General features: G+C 52.5%; 1 protein-coding gene across 7 annotated transcripts; it reads left to right on the top strand.

Moving 5' to 3' along the window:
* Positions 1-4,595: 4,595 nt before the first annotated feature.
* Positions 4,596-18,351, top strand: EPS8L3 (EPS8 signaling adaptor L3). Of its 7 annotated transcripts, none has more exons than XM_017869604.1 (19): positions 4,596-4,802; positions 6,725-6,779; positions 6,939-7,003; positions 8,633-8,791; positions 9,070-9,219; positions 9,328-9,383; positions 9,782-9,921; positions 10,014-10,129; positions 10,386-10,503; positions 10,583-10,644; positions 10,891-10,965; positions 11,282-11,430; positions 15,225-15,306; positions 15,702-15,736; positions 16,236-16,434; positions 16,647-16,775; positions 17,080-17,153; positions 17,639-17,771; positions 18,029-18,351. In XM_017869604.1, exons 2-19 carry the CDS (start codon positions 6,749-6,751, stop codon positions 18,038-18,040), a joined length of 1,785 nt encoding a protein of 594 aa, XP_017725093.1. In that variant the 5' UTR covers positions 4,596-4,802; positions 6,725-6,748; the 3' UTR covers positions 18,041-18,351. The 7 variants fall into 7 exon arrangements, with proteins under 7 accessions (XP_017725093.1, XP_017725089.1, XP_017725094.1 ...); XM_017869600.1 differs by having other exon boundaries at positions 9,779-9,921; XM_017869601.1 differs by lacking the exon at positions 4,596-4,802 and adding an exon at positions 5,562-6,216 and having other exon boundaries at positions 9,779-9,921.
* Positions 18,352-20,913: the final 2,562 nt, after the last annotated feature.

The following is a 20,913-nucleotide window of genomic DNA, read 5'->3' as shown; positions in this document are numbered from 1 at the left end:
GAAAGCAGGGGCAGGGATGGGGGCTGTCTCTGTGATTCCCCAGCAGCCCCAGGGCCAGGTGTCAGTCCCTGGACAGGACCACCATGACTCAGGGAATGCAAGGACTGGCCCTTAAAGGACACACAGGAGTTCAGTCAAGGGGTGAAGTGGGCAAGGAATTGCACGCAGAGGGATTGCAGTCCTACTGGATGAAGCGGCCTGGGGAGAAGACGGGTTGTCAATCAGCCCCTGATTGACATTGAGGCTGCGCCTCATCCATGCAGTCCACCAGCAAGAGGTTCTGGCTGGAGCCTGCTCTGGGGTCTGGTTCTGCAGTTGAGGTGGCACCCATTCACCTCTGAATACCAGAGCCCTGCCCTACCTCCTGCATGGTCATCCATGAACACGGAGCTCTTCTCCCCAGAGCCCTCCAGAGTTTCCCAGCTCTGACCAGGGCCTGCTCTGGAGCTTCCAAGGAACCCACCCTGCTTCCTGGCCCAGGCTAGGATGGTGGGAGGGGTTCCTTGGCCCCTTAGCCTAAAGCCTGTGCACCTGGGTCCATCCGGCACCCCACCCCACAGAAGCCTTTCTCTGTATATGTTGAGAACCAGCAAGCAGCAGGGTCTTCCAGAAGACCCAGCAGCCTTCTTGTTGCATCTCCATGCAAAACCATTCAATGGCTTTACTCACCACCAGGTGATGAGGGCATACATATGCTGTCATCTGCCACCACCTCCCTTCTACACACACATGTACACGCACACACACACGTGCATACACACAGTTTACGCCATACCCTTCTTCTCCCCAGGCCGCTTCATCCAGTAGGACTGCAATCCCTCTGCCTGCAATTCCCAGCCCACTTCACCTCTTGGCTGAACTCCTGTGTGTCGTTGAAGGGCCAGCCCTTGCATTCCCTCGTCTGAGAAGTCCTCCCTGACACCCCCAAGCCGAGTAGGGTTCTTTATGCCTGCATTACAGTGCATTTGTTTACAAGGCCTTCTCTCCTCTAGACAGTGGCAGAAAACAATCTGGGTCCTCAGGGACCTGAAGGGGGCCTGCCCCTCCAAACCTGTGGGTATTTCTCATCAGGTGGGATGAGAGACTGAGAAAAGAAATAAGACACAGAGACAAAGTATAGAGAAAGAACAGCAGGCCCAGGGAACCAGCACATTCAGCATGTGAGGACCTGCACTGGTGGTGGTCTCCAAGTTTCCTCAGTTTATTGATTACTATTTTCACTATCTTGGCAAGGGGAGTGTGGCAGGAGAGCAGAATGAACAGGGTGATGGTAGGGAGAAGGTCAGCAGGAAAACATGTGAGTAAAGGAATCTGTGTCACAAATAAGTTCAAGGGAAGGTACTGTGCCCAGATGTTCACGTAGGCTAGATTTATGTTTCTCTTTACCCAAACATCTCAGTGTAGCAAAGACTAACCGAGCAGTATTGCTGCCAGCATATCTCGCCTCCAGCCACAAGGCGGTTTTCTCCTATCTCAGAATAGAACGACTTCAGCTTTACACCGAGACATTCTGTTCCCAGGGGCCTGCGGGAAACAGAGACCTTCTTCTTATCTCAACTGCAAAGAGGCCTTCCTCTTTTACTAATCCTCCTCAGTACAGACCCTTTATGGGTGTCGGGCTGGGGGACGGTCAGGTCTTTCCCTTCCCACGAGGCCATATCTCAGGCTGTCTCAGAGGGGGGAAACCTTGGACAATACCCAGGCTTTCTTGGGCAGAGGTCTCTGCGGCTTTCCACAGAGCATTGTGTCCCTGGTTAATAGAGAATGGAGAATGGCGATGACTTTTACCAGGCATACTGTCTGCAGACATATTGTTAACAAGGCACATCCTGCACAGCCCTAAATCCCTTAAACCTTGATTAAATACAGCACATGTTTCTGTGAGCACAGGGTTGGGGCTAAATTTACAGATTAATAACATCTCAAAACAGAACAATTTTTCTTTGTACAGATCAAAGTGGAGTTTCTTTTGTCTTCCTTTTCTACATAGACACAGTAACAGTCTGATCTCTCTTTCTTTTCCCCACAGGGACTCTAGTCTCATGGGGGTATCCCCTTCAATGTGATACATGCAGTAACAGAGGGACACATGTACAAGGCGTCTGGAAGCCACGGGCCAGCTCCACCAGCCCTGGGCAGTGGGAAGGCTTCTGAAGGAGGCTTACCGGAGACATAAAGGCGTAGTGTTTCCCCCAGGGCATTCCAGACACAGAACAGTGGCTAGCCAGGTACCAGGGCGTGACTCTTCAAGGAATTACAAGCCATGCCCCAAGCTGAGTATAAAGTACAAGGGGCAGGGAGTTGGGGGGAAGATAAGGCCAGACTCAGAAGCAGGAGACTTGAGTTCATCAAGGACTTCAACTGCCCTGAGAAGGGGTTTAGGTTTTGTCCTGTGAGCAGTGGGAAGTCAGTGAGGGGTTTTAGGCAGAGGAGTGGACAATCAAATCTCCAGTTAAGAAAGCTTCCCTTCCAGCAACCGGGAAGGATCAATGAGAACAAGAGTGAGGCAAGGGCGTGGGTGAGGAGACTGCCACAGGGTCAAAGACAGAAGGTGTGATGGGGTCTGAGGAAGACAGTCGCAGTGGGGTGGAGAGGAGGGGGGACTCTTAGAGCTTGCCACAGAGCTGGGACCACTAGGAAGGGTAGTCCATCGGGTGTGAGGATTGAGAGAGGACTCAGGGAGGACTCCAGCTCCCTGCTGGAACACATGGTTGGTGGCTGGTGCCTTCCCTGAGATGGGAGCATGAGAGGGGAGATTGTTTGCTGAGAAATAATGAACTCAGCTTGAATTCCAAGGTGTCTATAAGCCCTCCAGAGGGATCCTAGCACCTCTCACAGTGCCTAGCAGGCAGAAAGCCCTCAATTCTACAGGAAGCTGTGGAATGAATGAACGAATGTGGTCCCACAGCCTTTTAACCCCACAATTTCAAGGATATGCGCTTCGAGTCCTGCTTCCTGGTGCCTCAGCTGGAACTCCTTTGCAGAAGAACTGCTGTGGCACCCAGAGCTTTGTGCAGAAGCTTTAGTTATGGCCCCAAGTCCCCAGGTATGGGAAGCTTGGCCTCTCCCTCTTCCCTGAGAGGGCTCCACAGAAGCAGAAGTCCCCAATCCCTGGCCCCAGGCCTCAGACCCACCCAGGCCACAAAGGGTTTCTGTCTGAGGAGACCCACACTGCTCCCAGGGGCATCCCTAAAGGGCACTGCAGACAGCGAGGTGCTGCAAATGCCACTCATTGTTTTTCTGCCCCTGCCCATCCTGACCCAGGGCCCCCATGGGAGTCCCTGCTGTGCTCACACTGACTTGAGGAGGGGCCTGTGGGAAGGACGGGCCTGGCCTGAGCTGGGCAGAAATGAGGTGTTGCCTGAACCCCAAGCTAGGGCTGGGGTGAAATATGACTGTGGCCTTCATGGAGCTGGGGGAGGCAACGAGGGTACACGCTGTGGTATACCAAAAGAAAGTGAAGGGCCACGAGATGGAGACCCAGGGAACAGAACCCCAGGACTGCTTCCCATGGGGCCATGGCTGGGCGCTGGCCTCACAGGTACCTGATCCCTGGGCCCCAGCAGCTGGCTACCCGCTGGACTCTCCCAGGGACACACACAGCCCAGGCAGGGAAGGCATCTCCCTAGGAACTGACCCGTGGACTCCAGGCCATCCAGGGCAGCGTTGGTTGGGTGGTGATGGGAGAGAAGGCTGAGATCTCCTGGGATAGTTCCAGGGAAGCTAAAGATGGGAGTGCTCTAGCCCTCAGACTCCACAGCACACTCCATCACAGGGCCCAGCACTGGGGCCCTGCGCTCTGCTCACAGCGGTCCGAGGCTCACCGACACTCCCCTGCCCCCGCCTCCCCTCCTGCCCTGCTCCCTGGTTTCTGTTTACATCTGACCTCACTGGTTAGACTGTGAGTTCCCAGAGGGCGTGGGAGCCTGGCCCACCCTGAGTGCCAAAAAAGAGTTTTCAATACCATGAAGTGCGGGAAGTGGGCAGGTTCATGACTAGAGATAGACGCAGGTCTCCGTTTCCCATCTTTGCTGAAGCTGGCCAGGCATCCACCAGGGGTCTGGGCACAAGGTGGGGTAGAGAAGGAAGGAGAGTAGAAGAGCAAGAATGGGCCGGTACAGGGGCTCCTGCTGGAAGGGACAGCAGTAGGGACAGAATGAGGGCCCGGCCAGAGGGAATCTCAGCCCTCCATGTAATGCCCCATGTGGCTCTGCGCCCCAGTTCCCATCTTCTCTGAAAAGATCCATGTCTTGCTCACAGGCACCACCCAGGCACACAGGATCACACACCTATGGGTGCCACCCATGCACAGGCACAGCACACACACCAGCCCACAGCTTCCCCCAAGCCTGGAGTCCCCCTCCCGCCTGCCTGTGCCCTCACCACAGAACCCAGACTCTGGGCCATGCATACTCTCTCCTTCTGGTCCCAGGCCCGTGCCTGATGCTGACCTGTTCCCCAGAATAGGCACCCAAAAGGCAGAGGGAAGAGGGGGCCACACCCTAAGGCTAGAAGTGGGGAAACAGGGAAGCAGTAGCCTCTAGCTAAGCTGGGGACACCTATCAGCACAGACACTGCCGCAGGTCCAGGTTGATGTTGAGTGGTTAGTGGCCAGGAGGCCTCCCCACCCCACCAGAGTCCAAAGAACACAGGCGTGGCTGCCTCTGTAACCTCATCAAAGGCAGGCTCTGCCTGTGGCCACTAGCAGAGAAGCCGCTGTCCTTCTGCCACCAGCACCGGACCACCTGCTCCAAGACCAGCCCCCTAGGAGGACCGGGCACCTGGTCTTCACTGGCACCCAGGTAAGGGCCTGGCCCCCAGGGAAGATCGGGGCCCAGCCCAGTCACAGGGGATCCCAGGGCAGGTGGGGGCAACTTAGTGGCTTCCCAGGCCAGGTCTCCAGCCTGTTCCCAGCTGCAGCCCAGGGGATCAAGCCCAAGGAGGGGCTTGAGACTCAGCGCTGGCTGGTGGGCTGGAAAGCAGGTTCTGGAAGGACCTCTGGGATGCTTGCCCCAGGGTCTGTGAGGTGATGGCCTTCCCCGCTCCAAACCCCTACATCTAGGGCTTAAAGGGGGAAACTGGGCTGTCACAGCTCCCCTACCCCTAAGGGGCAAGGCAGGCCAAGCCAGCCCCCTCTTCCCTTCCTGGGGTAGGGAATCTTTGGAGGCAGCTGTTTCCCTACCTTGACCTACCTACCCACAGGGCCCTACAGGGCCCACCCTGGTGCTGAGGGAGTGGGGAGTGGAGCTGCCCAGGGCCAGACCTCACTTCCTTTTCTGCATGGAGAGCATGGAGAAGCAGGAAGTGTTACAATGGGGGTTGGGGGACGCTGGGAAAGGGGAGCAGGCTTCTAGCCCCGCCTTACCCCTGGAGAGAAAAGGGGTCCTCTCAAACAAGGAAACCAGAGATCCAGCCGTCCCTTCCACATTCCCTTTATTGTTCACTGGCAGTTTATTTCCTTCAACACTGAGTCATCTTATCAGATCTACGTCGTTTTCATAACAGTCCTAATAAACAAGGGTGTGGGTTGCTCTCTTACATGTTACCCGGGGTATCCCAGTATTTCTGCACAACTGAGGTGTACCATGTAGATATGTGGGTACCCACAAACCTCATTCAGATTAACACATATCCTTGACCCGCACAGACTAACCCCCCTCCCAGCCGGCACACACACACCACATTTAATTCCACTCCATTTCAACATGTATGTTCTCTAGACTCCCTCCGTGACTGCGCACGGCCCAGTGGCAGAGGCATGTTTACAAACCATTAAAACGTGAAGCTTGCAGTCAGACAGATCTGGGTTTGCTCTCTATTAAGCACTCATTTGTGACCTCAGGCCTGTTACCATCTTTGAGCCTCAGAGTCCTCATATGGTAAATGGGGACAATACCAGTACAGGAGGATTAGAGTGACTAAAGATAAAGCTGTTAAAACAGTGCTAGGCACACGGCACCAAGTAAGTGGACGGCAGTGAGGAGGAACTGATAGGATGTTGACAAGGGGCTTGGCACCAGGCTCACAGCACCGTGGTGGCTGATATGACTATCGTTGCTGGAGAGAAATGTACAAGGTCCAGTGCAGCTGGAATTTAAAGTGTTGGGGCCAGGAGAGGACCTGGGCAGAGGATACAGAGTACAAAAAGCAAAGAGCCAAGAGGCCTGGGGAGACATTCATGGAGGTCAGCTCACTGGCGAGTCCTGCAGTGCCATCGTAAGTACACACACGCATGCATGCAGTCTTCCCAGAGGGTCTACAGCTGAAGAGCCAGCATCAGTGTCCTCTCAGTTTGCAGAACTGTAACAGGGTTGAACAAGAGGGCCTCCTCTGGCAGAGTCAGCTACAGAACCCTCTGCTCATCCAGCATCTTTCACACCCAGGCCCAAGATAGGATCTGAACGCAGGTTTCCTGGGCTCCTTGGCATGACCTTTATTGGCCAAACAATGGGAGGTCTGGAGCTTTCCCTGGGGCCCAGCCATGCTGTGGCCTCCCTGGCCCTCCCTTCCCTCAGCCTGGGGCCTCCAGGCCCAGCCAAGATGGAGGGCTCCGCAGTGGAGGACACTGGCTGCAGATGGCTCTGGAAAGGGCCCCTGGAGCCAGGGGCTTTGCATCTGGTCCCAGAGGCCCCCAGTCAGAACAATAGCAACTGTCCTGCCCTGCTGTGCCTGGTTCCCCTTTCCCCAGCATTGAAGGCTGCCTCTGGTTCACTTTGGGTTCTAGGGAGCCGTCCTCAGCAGTGTCAACATGTCAAGGCCCAGCAGCAGAGCCATTTACTGTAAGCTCCTGGCAGGCCCCTCTCCCCTGCCCTCCCACTGAGCTCCCTGAACGTCCCATCCTCCACTCCCTCTTCCTCACAACAACTGCCCCCAGCAGTTGCCTGAGTCTCACCTCGCCCTTCTGCCTGCTTCCCACCACTTGCTCTGTGCCCCTGTAGTGCACCGGAAGGAGTACTCCCAGAACCTCACCTCAGAGCCCACCCTCCTGCAGCACAGGGTGGAGGTGAGTACTTCTGCAGCCCTGGGCAGTGTCCAACTAAACCCAAGTGTTCCTGTGTGTCCATTGCCCTGCCAGAACATGGACACCTCACACAAGTCCCTGCCCTGGAAGCCAACAGCCTGTCCCAACCATGTCCCATGGATTCAGATCCAGCAAGCCTGCCAGAGCCATCTGCTCAGTGTCAGGGAGTAGGAGGGGTGGTCGGAGTGGGCAAAGCAGGCCTGGCTGGAGGTTAAGCGGATGAGTGTCCTGTTCCCAGACAGGAAGAACCAGCAGCGGGATGGGATAGGAAGCACTCGCAACCACCCACCCACCTACCCTCACCTGTCTCCCAACCCTCTGCTGTCCGAGTCCCCAGGGCACTGCTCCATTGCCCAAGACCTTGCATGGCTGGAGGCGGCAGTGTGTGGGGTCTTTGGGCCCTGTGGAGGATTGAAATGGCCATTGTTGGAGAGGGGAGCCACCTGGGCCCAAGCCTCCAGGGTGAGTGTGAGCAGCTCCAAGGCTGCTCCAAGGCTAGAAAGGAGTCTCTGGCTCTGCCAGGGAGGATGACGCAGGCACTGCAAGATTTAGGTGCTTGAAGGGCTGTCGACACCAAGGCGAAGGCGAAGCACAGGCTATAAGGGCGTGGTGGGGAGAGCAGGCACAGGGTCAGGCTGGAGCTGTGGGGTAGAAGAGCTCCATTGTTAGGACTCCAGTGGAGAACAAGCAGGGAGGGAGCTGGGGAGATGGTCTGGAGGTCCCACAGGGCAGCAGAGGCAGGGCTCCCACAGCCAGCTGAGGAGGAGGACTCAGCTTCTCTGTAGGGTGAAGGCTGAGAACAGGCTTATTTTAGGCCCAGCAGGCAGAGCAAGAGGAGACATGTTCAGGAGGATGGAGTTTGCTCATGATGCCAGGGTCCCCTGAACATGCTGGTAGTGTGAACACAGGGAGAGGAGCTGGGCCCTGGGCAGGGGTTGGGGGTTAAGGGGCAGGAAGCAGGCTGCATCTCCCCCCCACAAGAAGCCTGGGTGGAAGGGGCCTTGTGAAGGCAGTGTTTGGCTGGCAGAAGGGAGGGGGCTCCTAAAGGAAATTGGATAACAGCAAAAAACTCCTGAATGGTCAGCCTAGCAGTAGGCAAGGACTTGAGCGGAGACTGAGATCACGATGGATATCTCCAGGGAGATAACCAGGATATAACCAGGGAGAAAGAGACAGGAGTTCTGGGTGAGTGAGGAGGAAGACTGGGCTGAGACTGAGTTCCCAAAGGGAACAAAGGAAGCCAGGGACAGAATCTGAGGGTCCTGTATCCCCTCCAGAGGAGCTATTTGTTGGGTGGCTGGATCGCACATCCACCACCACCCAGCTGCCTCACCTGGCCTGGACTAGTAAAGGCCATGCCTGTCCTTCCTCTAGAGTCCTCAAACCCCTCCTGCAGCCCCTCAGACTCAGACTTGGAGCCCCCATCCCTGGCCCCAGTGCTTCGACACTGGCCCTCACATTGGCCCTGGAAAGTTGCTTTATCTGAAGCCTAGAACCTCCCACCTCAAGGGGGCCAAGGACACGTCTTCTTCCTCTTCTGCTTTTCTCTACCCAGCACGCCTGTGGTCCCCCTCTCTGAGCTTTCTCCCAGTCCTGCCCCTCTCCCTGCAGCACTTGATGACATGCAAGCTGGGGAGTCAGAGAGTCCAGGAGCCCAAGGATGCCTTGCAGAAGCTGTTCGAGATGGATGCGCAGGGCCGGGTGTGGAGCCAAGACTTGATCCTGCAGGTCAGGGACGGCTGGCTGCAGCTGCTGGACATTGAGACCAAGGTCAGCCCTCCCAGCAAACCCAGCCATAGCCAGCGTGGGCTGTGGGGAAGCAAGCACTAGCTCTTGAACTCCACCCTCCATGCCCCAAAGGGCAACCACCCTCCCCAAATACAACACACACCCAGGCCTAGGAAGAGACAGGGGACAGAGGCACAAGAGTCAGGTAGATGACACCCCAGCCACAAGTCACCAAAGGGCTAGGACGAGCTGGTCAGGAGCTCCCAGAAGCCACACTTGGCTCTTGGTGGCCTCACAATTGACCTCTCCACCTGGCCCAGGAGGAGCTGGACTCTTACCACCTGAACAGCATCCAGGCCATAAATGTGGCGCTCAACACATGTTCCTACAACTCCATCCTGTCCATCACCGTGCAAGAGCCAGGCCTGCCAGGCACCAGCACTCTGCTCTTCCAGTGCCAGGAAGTGGGGGTGAGTGGTCAGGGGTGATTGGTCAGGGGTGGGGTTCATCGACTATCACCCTACCATACACACACACGCGCACACACACACTTAGCCTGCCTGACTGCTGCTTCCCAGGCAGAGCGACTGAGGACCAGCTTGCAGAAGGCTCTGGAGGAAGAGCTGGAGCAAAGGTAGGCAGCCTCGGCCCAGCCCACTTATGGGGCCTCCCAGCTCAGCCTCGGGGGCCAGACCCTGACCCCATATCTTGGGGAACCCAGAAGGTTGTGGCCCAACCAACCTGGGCCTGGACTAAGGAGGAGCCGGGACAGAGGTGGGCATAGGGAAGGGGCTGGGCCCAGGGGGCACTAGAGATTGTCCTCAGAGACTGAGATGGGACCCGAGAGGGCCCAGAGGGTAGGCAGATGAGGCAGGGTGGAGTCAGGGGTGGGTCCAGAAGGAGACCAGGGAGCAGGGGGTAGGACTCCTGCAGAGAGGTGGTGGTGCCCCTGGGTCCTGGAGCAGAAGTGTGGGGAGGGCCTCTCTCCCAAGAACCTTGTCAAAGATGTGACCCCTACCATGTCCTCAGCAGACCCCAACTTGGAGGCCTTCACCCAGGCCAGGACAGATGGACGGGGCCTCCTATGGAAAGGCCACTCCCTATGGAGCAGGCACTCTATCTGGAGCGGGGGCTCCCTCCAGAACAGCCCCACCAGAGGACCCTAGAGCATAGTAAGTTTGAGGCATGGGGGCAGGTGGAGGAGAAAGTTTCGATAAAAAGTCAAAGATCTAAGATCTAGATCCATGATCCCCTTACATTGCAGGCCTCCCGCCATCCCCAAGGCCCCTGCCACACCACCCCAGTGCCCAAGAACCAAGTGTCTTTACTCTGCCTCCTCCAAGGCGGCCCTCTTCCCCTGAGGACCCAGAGAGGGATGAGGTAACTGCAGGTGGTCTCGAGCTTGCTGAGGCTTTCTGGGCCTGGGAAAAGGAAGGACACCAACCCTCCCTCTTTTTCTAGGAGGCCAGGGTCCCAGGATGGCCAGGGCCTGGGCCAGGAGGCCAGAGAAGCTTGTTTATACTCCAGGCCGGGCCTGAGGCTGGGGCCTGTGGGGGGGAGGGGTGCGGGAGGCATGCTGGGAGTTCTAGAGCAGGCCCAACTGCCCATTCAAGGCCATGCGTTGTTTGGGGCCCAGGAAGTGCTGAACCATGTCCTAAGGGACATTGAGCTGTTCGTGGGAAAGCTGGAGAAGGTCCAGGCAAAAACCAGCAGGAAGAAGAAGAAATTTGGGAAAAAAAGCAAGGACCAGGGAGGTGAGTACTGAGGGCCAGGGGAGAGGAAGAGGGGTGTCTTGGGGTGATCTGTGGCCCACTGCCTTGCCACTTCTCCCAGGTCTCACCCAGGCACAGTACATTGACTGCTTCCAGAAAATCAAGTACAGCTTCAACCTCCTGGTAGGTGGCTCCCCACAAGTTCACCAGGCCTCTCCTCTTCCCCTTCCTCCCCACTAATCCTCTGCTGTCTGGACTCAATCATCCCAAGCTTTTTTCTTCTCCATCTACTCCCCCTAGAACCTCCCCTCCTCTCTTGGGACTTGTGGGAAGTGCCAGCCTTCTAGCCAAGGCATAAAACAATTATGGTGCAATGGTGAAGATGGGGTGGGGTGAAGGGTGGTGACAGGCATTGCCCTGTGTCCCCAGGGAAGGCTAGCCATCTGGCTGCAGGAGAAAAGTGCCCCTGAGCTCGTGCACATCCTCTTCAAATCCCTAAACTTCGTGAGTCAAGGGAGGACAGGGTGGTGAAGAGGGACAGGCTGAAGTCAAGAAGGAGTAGAGGGAGGAAAGGCGGCTGGTGGAGGGGGACGGGGGAGCAGGGGCCAGGGTGGAACTAGATGGGCTGGGGTGAGAGCCAAGGACACCAAGGCTCCAAGGGAGATAGGAAGGAGCAGCAGGCCCAAGGCAGATGGGGACACTTGCAGGAGTTAACATCCTACCATTGCCAAAGTGGGAAGCCAGGGACTCTGGGCGTTTCCTACCCTCACTGGGCCCTGTGGGAGCCTAGGCTTCCTGACATTTTCCATCTCTCCCCTAGATCCTGGCCAAGTGCCCTGAGGCTGGCCTAGCAGCCCAAGTGATCTCACCCCTCCTCACCCCTAAAGCCATCAACCTGCTACAGTCCTGTCTAAGCCCACCTGAGAGTAACCTTTGGATGGGGTTGGGCCTGGCCTGGACCACTAGCCGGTGAGTGAAGACAAGGCCTGAACTGAATTGGGGGTCAGGGGCATGGAGGCATCAGACAGGACATCAGAGGTGGCCAGGCTCTATGTTGCCACAAACCAGAAATATTTCAGAGCTACTCAGGGGACTCTATACAGAGCTTCCAACTTCTTATTTGGCTAAGTACAAACAGTTTATTAACATAAGAAAAGTGCACATTTGCCATCACCCACTACTGAAACATGTTATCTCAGAAAAAAGAACAGTTTTTCCCAAGAAAAGGGAGATGGCAACCTTCTACTAAAACATTTTCTCATTTTTGTCAAGGACAAAGTCAAAACTTTGTCTCAATCCAGCCCCAAATTTAAGAATTACTGACGTAAGAGATGCTGCAAATGTAATATCAGTAAGACTTGGCAACCAATGAGCCAGGGGTTAAGAAAGAAAGAGATACTCCCTGCAGGGGTAACTGTGAGATGGGCAGCTGGACAAAAAAGGCAAAGGAGGCCAGTGCGGTGGCTCATGCCTGTAATCCCAGCACTCTGGGAGGCTGAGGTGGGCGGATCACCTGAGGTCAGGAGTTCAAGACCATCCTGGCCAACATGGTGAAACCCCGTCTCTACCAAATATACAAAATTAGCTGGGTGTAGTGGTGCATGCCTTGGAGGAGCTACTTGGGAGGCTGAGGCAGAGGAATCACTTGAACCCAGGAGGCGGAGGTTGCAGTGAGCTGAGATCGCCCCGCTGCACTCTAGCCTAGGCAACAGGAGGGAAACTCCATCTCAAAAAACAAAACAAACCAAAAAGCCAAACGGATGAGAGCCAGGGAAGTGGGAGGAACCAGCTTGGGCACGCTGATCTGAGGCATTCTTGGAACGTTCCGCAGAGGCCTGGTGGCTGGGCAGCTGAGAGGGGATGCACGGAAGTGATGGCTGGAGGCACAGCTACTGGGGAGCACTCCAGAAGGAGCCCCTGAACGTGCCTTGACAAGCATAGTTTGCTCTACTCCATGAAAGGAGAGGCAAGAGCCTTGGCAAACTTCTACATGGCGAATGCAAAAAGGGTTAAGAAGGCAGAAGAGTTAAGGAGAACCTGAAGAGCAGAGGGATGAAAACCAAGGGAAAAGGCTTTAGAAAAGCAGAAAAGCCAACAGGGAAATGAATCTTTCCTTGGAGTTATTTGCCTATAACCACTTTTATTTTGTTTGAGACAAGATCTCGCTCTGCCACTCAGGCTGGAGTGCAGTGGCGTGATGATCTCATCTCACTGCAGCCTCCACCTCCTGGCTCCAGCAATCCTCCTACCTCACCTTCTTGAATAGCTGGGACCACGGTGTGCCACCTGTGTGCCACCACCACATCTAGCTATTTTTTGTATTTTTTTGTAGAGATGGGGTTTCACCATGTTGCCCAGGCTGGTCTTGAACTCCTGAGCTCAAGGGATCCGCTCACCTCGGCTTCCCAAAGTGCTGAGATTACAGACATGAGCCACCGCACCCCACCATGACCGTTCTTTTCAATTCAGCCCCATTTACAAAATTTTGTGTCCAGTTTGTCTGAAGACATGAATTATAGTTCAAAACTATCTATTTTTTATTATGGTATAATATACATAGCATGAAATTAACCATTTTTATCATTTTAACCATTTTAAGTGTATAATTCAGTGGCATTACGTTCATTAACAATGTGTGCCACCAACACCATTATCTACAGTACTTTAAGAACTTTTTCATCATCCCAAACAGAAATTCTGTGCCCATTAAACAATAATTCCCCATTACCCACTCCTCAGCCCTTGGAAACCTCTATTCTACTTTCTATCTCTATGAGAAATATGTTGCCTGTTCTAGAAACCTCATATAAGTGAAATCATACAATATTCGTCCTGCCGTATGTGGCTTGTTTCACTTAAAATAATGTCTTCACGATTCATCCATGTTGTAGTATCTATCAGAACTGCCTTCCTCTTTATAGCTGAATAATACCCCGTTGTTATGACTATGACATTCATCTGTTGATGGACATGTGGGTTGTTTCCACCCATAACAATCTATTTTTATGCACTCTCTGTGCAGTCACTAAAATGAAATTACTTATCAGTTCTGGACCTCCCATCTCATACCAGTGTTCCCTTGTCCAAAACCCTGGGACTAAGAGTACCTGAATAAGCCAGTCTCACAGCTCTTGGGGCTGTGATGGGCTCCCACTGTCTGTGGGAATAGCTCTGGTATCTGTCTAGCACTAGCAGGAGAGGAAAACAGAGGTTCTACAATAGACTCAAACAAGAGGGCCTCAAATTCTTTCATTCAGCCACTTGAACATTGAATAATCATGTCAAACACATCATTTTGTATTTCAAAACCCAGCCTTACTTCTACAATTTCAGTCGTTAGAAAAACAGATTAGCACATATAATTTTTCAAATACCCACAAAGATGCAAAACGACTTCAGTATTCATAAAATGATGTACAATTGATGAATACTTCTAAATGTAATATTAAGTCAGATGTGCCCTTAGATGTTTTCTAATTTCTTAACATAACCAGAAATAAATGAAAGACAGAAACATAGAAAATAGAATACCTAGAGAAATGTAAAAACCCTCAAAAGAGTTTAATTTCAGGCAAATTATATTTAGATAACTTGATTTTTGGCAAATTGACCCAAAGCTATAAGTAACACTAAATGTTGTGGTCATCCAGAAGGACAGAGACCATACAAGGCCATTAGATTTGGCAATCAGGATTTTAAATGGACTGGTTTCAATAAAGTAATGGCAGAAGTAGAAACCACGTTGCAGGAATAATGAAAGCAACAGAGACAAGAATATATAGGCAGAGGCTATAGGCATATTCTCAAAAAATTTGGTAAGAAGAAAGTAATAGGATGACAGCTTATAAGGAGTAGTATTAGGGTCAAGACCCAAGCATGTTTCTAAGGCACAGAAGGAACCAATTAAAAAGATTCAGAAGAGGGAATCATTCCTTTGTTCCCATTGAATAAACACTTAATAGCTGCCTCCTGTGTATCAGCCACTGTACTAGGGGTACAGCCCCCAGGGAGATCTATATATAGTAAGAAACAAAGAGAAAAGAATCATGAGCAATGGAGTGTGAGAAGAGCAATAACCCAAGGATGTACCAAGTTCAGCAGAATATTTACTTCTGCCCCAGTGAAGCAAGGAGGAGAAATTCTTCAAGGAAATGAATGGGCATTCCCTGGAAAGACAAGAGGAAAATATTCCAAGCAAGGCAAGCCTGAAGGCCACAAACAGCATGGTCCTCCTGGGCCCTGTGCTGTGGGAGAGGGGGAGGCTGAGAGGCAAGGACCAGCCCATCCCAGAGTCAACGGGAGCAGCTCAGCTGCAGTCTACTCACAAGGTGGAAATCCACAAACAATTTAGCTAGAAAGAAAAGGATCTGCTGCCAGGAAACTAAAAACAGCCTAGAAAAATACTGCACGAGCCCCCTGGGGTGTTGACCAGCCCAAAAGCTCTTGTAGTTCCACTACTTCAATCCAAACGCCCAATCAGGGCAATGAAGCGTCCATCATGTTCTTACGGAGGTGGTGTATCTTTACCTCACGGGCAGAGGTGAGGCTGGCCCCCAGTCACCTGCTCCGTGGGATGTGTCCAGGCTTAGCTGTTTGCTCCTTTGTGGGTGTCGGGGCCTTTCATCTGTGCACATGGACCATGTCACCTACTAGCCAAAAGATTCCTGAGGCTAGGCCCTGTCATCCCCTCCCTCTCCACATCCCACAGCCTGGCATCAGAGTTCACAGAGTGGATGTGAACTTAGCTTTGTTTCTCTCTTCAGGGCCGAATGGACAGGTGATGAGCCGCTGCCCTACCAACCCACATTTTCGGATGGCTGGCAACTTCCAGAGCCCTCCAGCCAAGTAAGGGGAGCTTGGCACAGAGCCCTAGCACAGCCCTAGTCCCTGGCTAGTTTCTGCCCTCCCCATCCAAACCATGGTCACACAACTAGTGTGACCTAACACTGGCAAGCCAGCAAATTCCATGGAAACCCAAAAGTCACCACCAGACTGCAAACAGGAGATATTTGGGGAGACTCTCAGGGCTGGGACATAGGCTCAATTTCTGAGGCCCCATCTCCAAGTGGTGGGTGGGTGGGTTCATGTGGGCACCTGTATCTGCATACTGGGGGAGACAGGAAAAGCGATAGGAGGCAGCTGTGTGTGAGCTGCTTATGCCTGTGGTCAGATACCCCAGCTCCCTCCCACCATGCTGGCTGCCTCCTGCTCTGACTCACTCTCTGTTCTGTCCCTTACAGGCACCCTTAGGATACCAGGCCCCTGTTTCCCCTCGGTATGCTTTGGGCTTAGTAGGGACCATGTGGTCCTGGGGAGGACAGGGCTGTTCCTTTGGATCTCTGGCTCTCTACATCTCAAGAGAGCCAACAGGGTCTCTTTTAGCCAGACAAACATGTACAAGGACATCCCTCTCCTACCTTGGGGGAAAAACAGTGTTCTACCCTCCTAGGCTCCCATAGCTTCTTCTCATGATACTACCCACACATGTTTCTGATCTCCTAAACTCCAGTATAAAGTGCTTAGGGCAGAGCTCAGATGTAGAAAATTCCACTCCCGGAAATGTCTTCAGAAATCAATGACATTTCAGACCCCTCCTGCCTGCAGAAAGCCCCACTCCAAGCCCCACCTAACATTGACCTGCCAGCAAACTCTAAAGAAACCCAAAAGTCACCATCAGACTGCAGGCAGGAGATACCTGGGGGGACTTTCAGGGCTGGGATATAGGCTCAATTTCTGAGGCCCCATTCTCCAGCCATCCTGACTCTGTTTCTTAGGAAGGGAAGTCACAGGTTAGGGAGCACCTCACACTTTCCTCAGGAGAAGACACACAACAATGACCCTCAGCCTGGGGACCCCAACTCCAGACCCTCCAGCCCCAAACCTGTCCAGTCAGCCCTGAAAATGCAAGTCTTATATGAGTTTGAAGCTAGGAACCCACGGGAACTGACTGTGGTCCAGGGAGAAGAGCTGGAGGTGAGGCTTGGGCCAGAGGCTAGAAAAGGAGGTGGTGGTTGGTGGGAGCTACAGGCAGCCAAGGGTGGGTGGTCCAGGGAGGGGGCTGCCAAGGTGGGTGGCCTAGACAGGGAGAAGGAGGGTAGGAAAGGGCCGGAGGGAGAAAGCCTTGTGTGGGGAGGGCAGGCTGGCTGGACAGAGGCTCAGGGGACTGAGGTGGTGACTCTTGGCAGGTTCTGGATCATAGCAAGCGGTGGTGGCTGGTGAAGAACGAAGCGGGACAGAGTGGCTACATTCCCAGCAACATCCTGGAGCCCCTACAGTCGGGGACCTCTGGGACCCAGGACCGGTCACCCTCTCAGGTACTACCCAGCCTGGACTATCCAGAGCCCTAAGTCCTGAGTTGGAGGTGGGGGTGAGGAAGATTCAGTGGCAAGTGGAGGAGATAGTCTTGGTTTGATTTAAACTGTATTATTGCATGCTTAGTGTGTGCCAACTTTATCATGGGGCCAGAGCAGAGAATAAGACCAGCTCCCTGCCAGACCAGAAAGCCACAGAGTAAGAGAATTGATTTGATGGGAACCTAGAGAAGGGACCCAGATGTTAGGGGCTGTGGTTGACTGTGAGATGAGATGGACTCTGACCCCTGGTTCCCCCTGATTCTAGGTTCCAATGCTTCGACTTAGATCGAGGCCTGAAGAGGTCACAGCCTGGTTGCAGGCAGAGAACTTCTCCATTGTGTGAGTGCCTGGCCCTACCGGATGTGGAGGGAGAAACTTTATAAAGGGCTAACCAAGGAAACCCAGAGACCCAGAACATACAACCTGGCCTACATTGTACATGACCCCCATCCAGCACTGTCTCCGCTGAGTTAGAGGACAGAGCAGAGGCATGTTCAAGCCTAGATTAGAGATTAAGTGGGGAACCCTGCTGTGGCAAAGGCAGCAAGGCTCAGGGGAGTGGACTCGGGAAGAACCCCAGCTGCCAGCTCAGTCGCCCCTCCCCAGCCAGAAGATTCTCTCCCAGAGCACTTCTTTCAAGCCTGGAAGTTCTGAAATTGGCTGAAGCCAAATGCTGACTGTACTCCTTCACTCCCAGACAGCCTACTCCATGAATTTTTCTGTAACCCCAACCTCCAAGCCCAAAGAGCCCCTTTTCTATCCAAATGCTCAGGCCTAGGGTGCTTCCAGCGCACCACTGATGGCTTTTGCCGTTTTGTTCACAGCACGGTGAGGACACTTGGGTCCCTGACGGGGAGCCAGCTACTTCACATGAGACCTGGGGAGCTACAGATGCTATGTCCACAGGAGGCCCCACGAATCCTGTCCCGGCTGGAGGCTGTCAGAAGGATGCTGGGGGTGAGGACACCCTGGGGTCCTGACACCCATTGGGACTGTCTGGTGCTCCTGGGTGAGAGAGAGTGCGAAGTTGACAGGCCTGCCGGCCCAGCCCTGGGGCAGAACTGAGTGTGGCGGGTGCTGGGCACAGGATATTCCCCCAGGGGCTTAGCTTCATGCATTCAGGCTTACCTTGAGGCTCCAAGCTTATTGGTGGCATAAGCTCTGCAGATCCCTCACCCGCCACCAGCCTCATCTGAATCTTTTTCTTTCCTCAGATAAGCCCTTAGCCACCAGCTTAGATACCTCCAAGAACCAGGCCCTGCTAATGCAAGATGGCAGATCTGATACCCATTAGAGCCCCGAGAATTCCTCTTCTGGATCCCAGTTTGCAGCAAACCCCACACCGCAGCTCATACAGCAGAAACAATGGACAGGCCCAGAGGCTGAAGCAAACAGTGACCCTTCTGGCTGTGTTGGAGCCTCCCCAGTAACCACCTATTTATTTTATCTCTTTCCCAAATCTGGAGCATTTATGCCTAGGCTTGTCAAGAATCTGTTCAGTCCCTCTCCTTCTCAATAAAAGCATCTTCAAGCTTGTCATGTGCCTCCCTCGTGGCTTCTTCTGGGCCTGAGGGAGACCAAAGGCGGGGAGGCAGGAAGGGCTGGGACACTTGGCATGAAAACGGCAGCAAGCCTACATCCATCACTGAGCCAGATTGTTTGAATGTGAGTGGACATTCACACAGCAACCTGGAGCTGGGAATCAATTTAAGAATCATGGTCCAAGCTCTCCTGACTCTCTTTCCAAACAAACTCCAAAATAAAGCTATGCTCACTATCTTTTTCGCACACACGTCTCAGTATATTCCAAGGCACCCAGCACAGCTGCAGACACACCACTTCACAGTAGCAAAGAGCACAAGGACCGACAGCTGTGGGCTTTGGTCAGTTGCACCAGCTGGCTGGGTGAACTCCAGCAAGTCATTCCACTCTTTGGGACCCTGTTTTCTCAAGGGTTAAGCAAAGAGTCTGGACTATCCATAGCTTTGTATATTTTTTAGTAAAAGTAGCTTTCTTTAACCTCAAAGGAGTCCCCTCTCTACATACCAGTAGCTATACTTGTATTGATTTAGTCAACAGATAAGGCCCAATGTACTTGTGGATTTGAGGGTTCTTAAAATGTTCCCTTAAATCTCTCTTAGCTGAATTTGTCCATGACCCTAACATTGTCTGGGCCCCAGACTGCTCTGTTTTTAGACTGCCTATGTCATTCCCTGAAGTTCCTGGCCTCAGAAAATTATCTCTCATAGCTGTTAACAGAATAGGAAAGCAACAATTTTCCCTCACAAAAGAGAGAAAAGGTGAGACCCTTTGGGTGTAAATTGTCAAGGGCAAAAGTTACCCAGAAAAGTTAATTTCTTGGGATAAGGGAGGAGGTATTAACCCATCACCCTCCATTGCCTCCCAGAGCTAAAAGAGCCTAGAAGCAGGGAAACTGTTCATGACCAGAAAAAAGTGTTTTCACCTGGTGTTCCCCAGACTTCCCAAGAAGACTGCCATGCAGCAAGAGGCTGTTCAGATGGCCAAGTGCAGGGAAACTAGCACCAACTGTGTTATTAGACAGATCTAGGTCTGAATCCCAGACCATCTGTGGGACCTTAAGCTTAGAGGAGCAACTCCCCTAACCGCTCCAGGAAGTTTCTTCTTCTAGAAAATGGGCATAACACCTACTTCCTAAAGTTGTTGTGCAGCTTAAATTGGAATAAATTAGCTAACATACATAAACACTTAAATATTGCCTGGCATATGATAGGTACTCAATAAATGCTAATCTTAAACCTCAGGTGAATTTGTGACTGGCCTTTTGCTTTCTTGGGAATGAGACACAGGCATTATAAATTTCACCTGTCCCTGTGGTTTGTACTCTTTTCCTTTCTTCTGTTTAGCAAAATGCCCTTTTTAAAAGTCCCAACCTTGCTTCGGTTGAACTGATGGGCAAATGTGATTTCCCACACCCAAGCTAGGGGATCTAGGAGCTCAGAGTGCCCTGAGGGCTGTGCTGCGGAGGCCTGGCCAGAACCCTCAGAGCTGCTCAGGACTCCTTCCTCTGTCACTCCTCCACAGTCAACTAGAACCCTATCTCTCCCGAGTTGACCCTGCTGCAAATCTGTGCCCCGTTTCATTTGCATGGGCCCTGCTGAAATTCAGAAGCTTAGTTCTTCCCATGACTATAGGGGCCTCCTGCAGGTCTCTTGCTCTGTCAAGGTCAAAACCCCTACTTTCCTAAATTCAACCATTGATTCTCCATCTTCATCTTACTTGATCAGCCACACTTGACACAGTTGATCACTTCTCCCTTTAAACATCTTCACTTGGCTTCCAAGGCCCTTTGTTTTCCTCCTACCTCCCTGGCCATTCCTTTTCAGACTACTTTGCTGGTTCGCTCTCATTTTTCCCTAATCTTTACAAGTTGATATGCCAGAGCACCTCAAACCCTTAGACCTCATCTCTGCTACTCGTGCTCCCATGGTGATCTCATTTAGTCTCTGGTTTCAAATGCAATCTACAGAGTGATCACTCCTGTACTTGCTGTTTCCCTTTTCCTAGAGTTCTCCCTGCCTCCTGCAGGTAGGAAGTGATTCAAGATAAGAGATGGAGAGAGCTCTTCTGGCCAGGATAGAGGGTGATTCTGAGAAGGCTTCAAGGAATAGGTGAGCTTTTGAGCAAGGCTACTTGAGGAAGGGTAGGCCATGGACATTAGGGTGCAGGCAAGAGCAGACCAAACATGCTTGTAAAAGGAACAGCAATTATTCTGTTTTATATTTATATCAGCCCATGGTGGCCCCTACAGCAGAGTGGCTTGATCTCTCACCTCTTTCAGGTCTTTGTTTAAAGATTAACTTCTTCATGAGGACTTCTATGAACATATCCTTTAAAAACACAAATCCCCTTCCTACTAGGACTCCCCCAATTCCCATCCTGAGACCCCCCTCTTCTCGATTTTATTTCTATCTACAGGATGTGTATCACCATCTGACTTACTAGATATTTACTATATATTAGTTTATTTATTCCCCATTAGAATGTAAACTTCCTGAGGGCAGGCATTTTGTCTGTTGAGTTCAATTCTTTTTTTTTTTTTTTTTTTTTTTTTTTTTTT

This window comes from Rhinopithecus bieti, unplaced genomic scaffold (assembly GCF_001698545.2).
Source record: "Rhinopithecus bieti isolate Rb0 unplaced genomic scaffold, ASM169854v2 scaffold_3040, whole genome shotgun sequence".
Lineage (NCBI taxonomy): Eukaryota > Metazoa > Chordata > Mammalia > Primates > Cercopithecidae > Rhinopithecus > Rhinopithecus bieti.
This window is presented reverse-complemented; position numbering and strand designations above follow the sequence as displayed.

What these genes read in the sequence shown, in the direction of transcription:
- EPS8L3 (XM_017869600.1), top strand. Translation starts at nt 6,749, where the DNA reads ATGTCAAGGCCCAGCAGCAGAGCCATTTACT. An exon ending in CAGCAGCAGAGCCATTTACT is followed by an intron (nt 6,780 to 6,938) that starts GTAAGCTCCTGG and finishes GTGCCCCTGTAG; the next exon opens with TGCACCGGAAGGAGTACTCC. An exon ending in TCCTGCAGCACAGGGTGGAG is followed by an intron (nt 7,004 to 8,632) that starts GTGAGTACTTCT and finishes CTCTCCCTGCAG; the next exon opens with CACTTGATGACATGCAAGCT.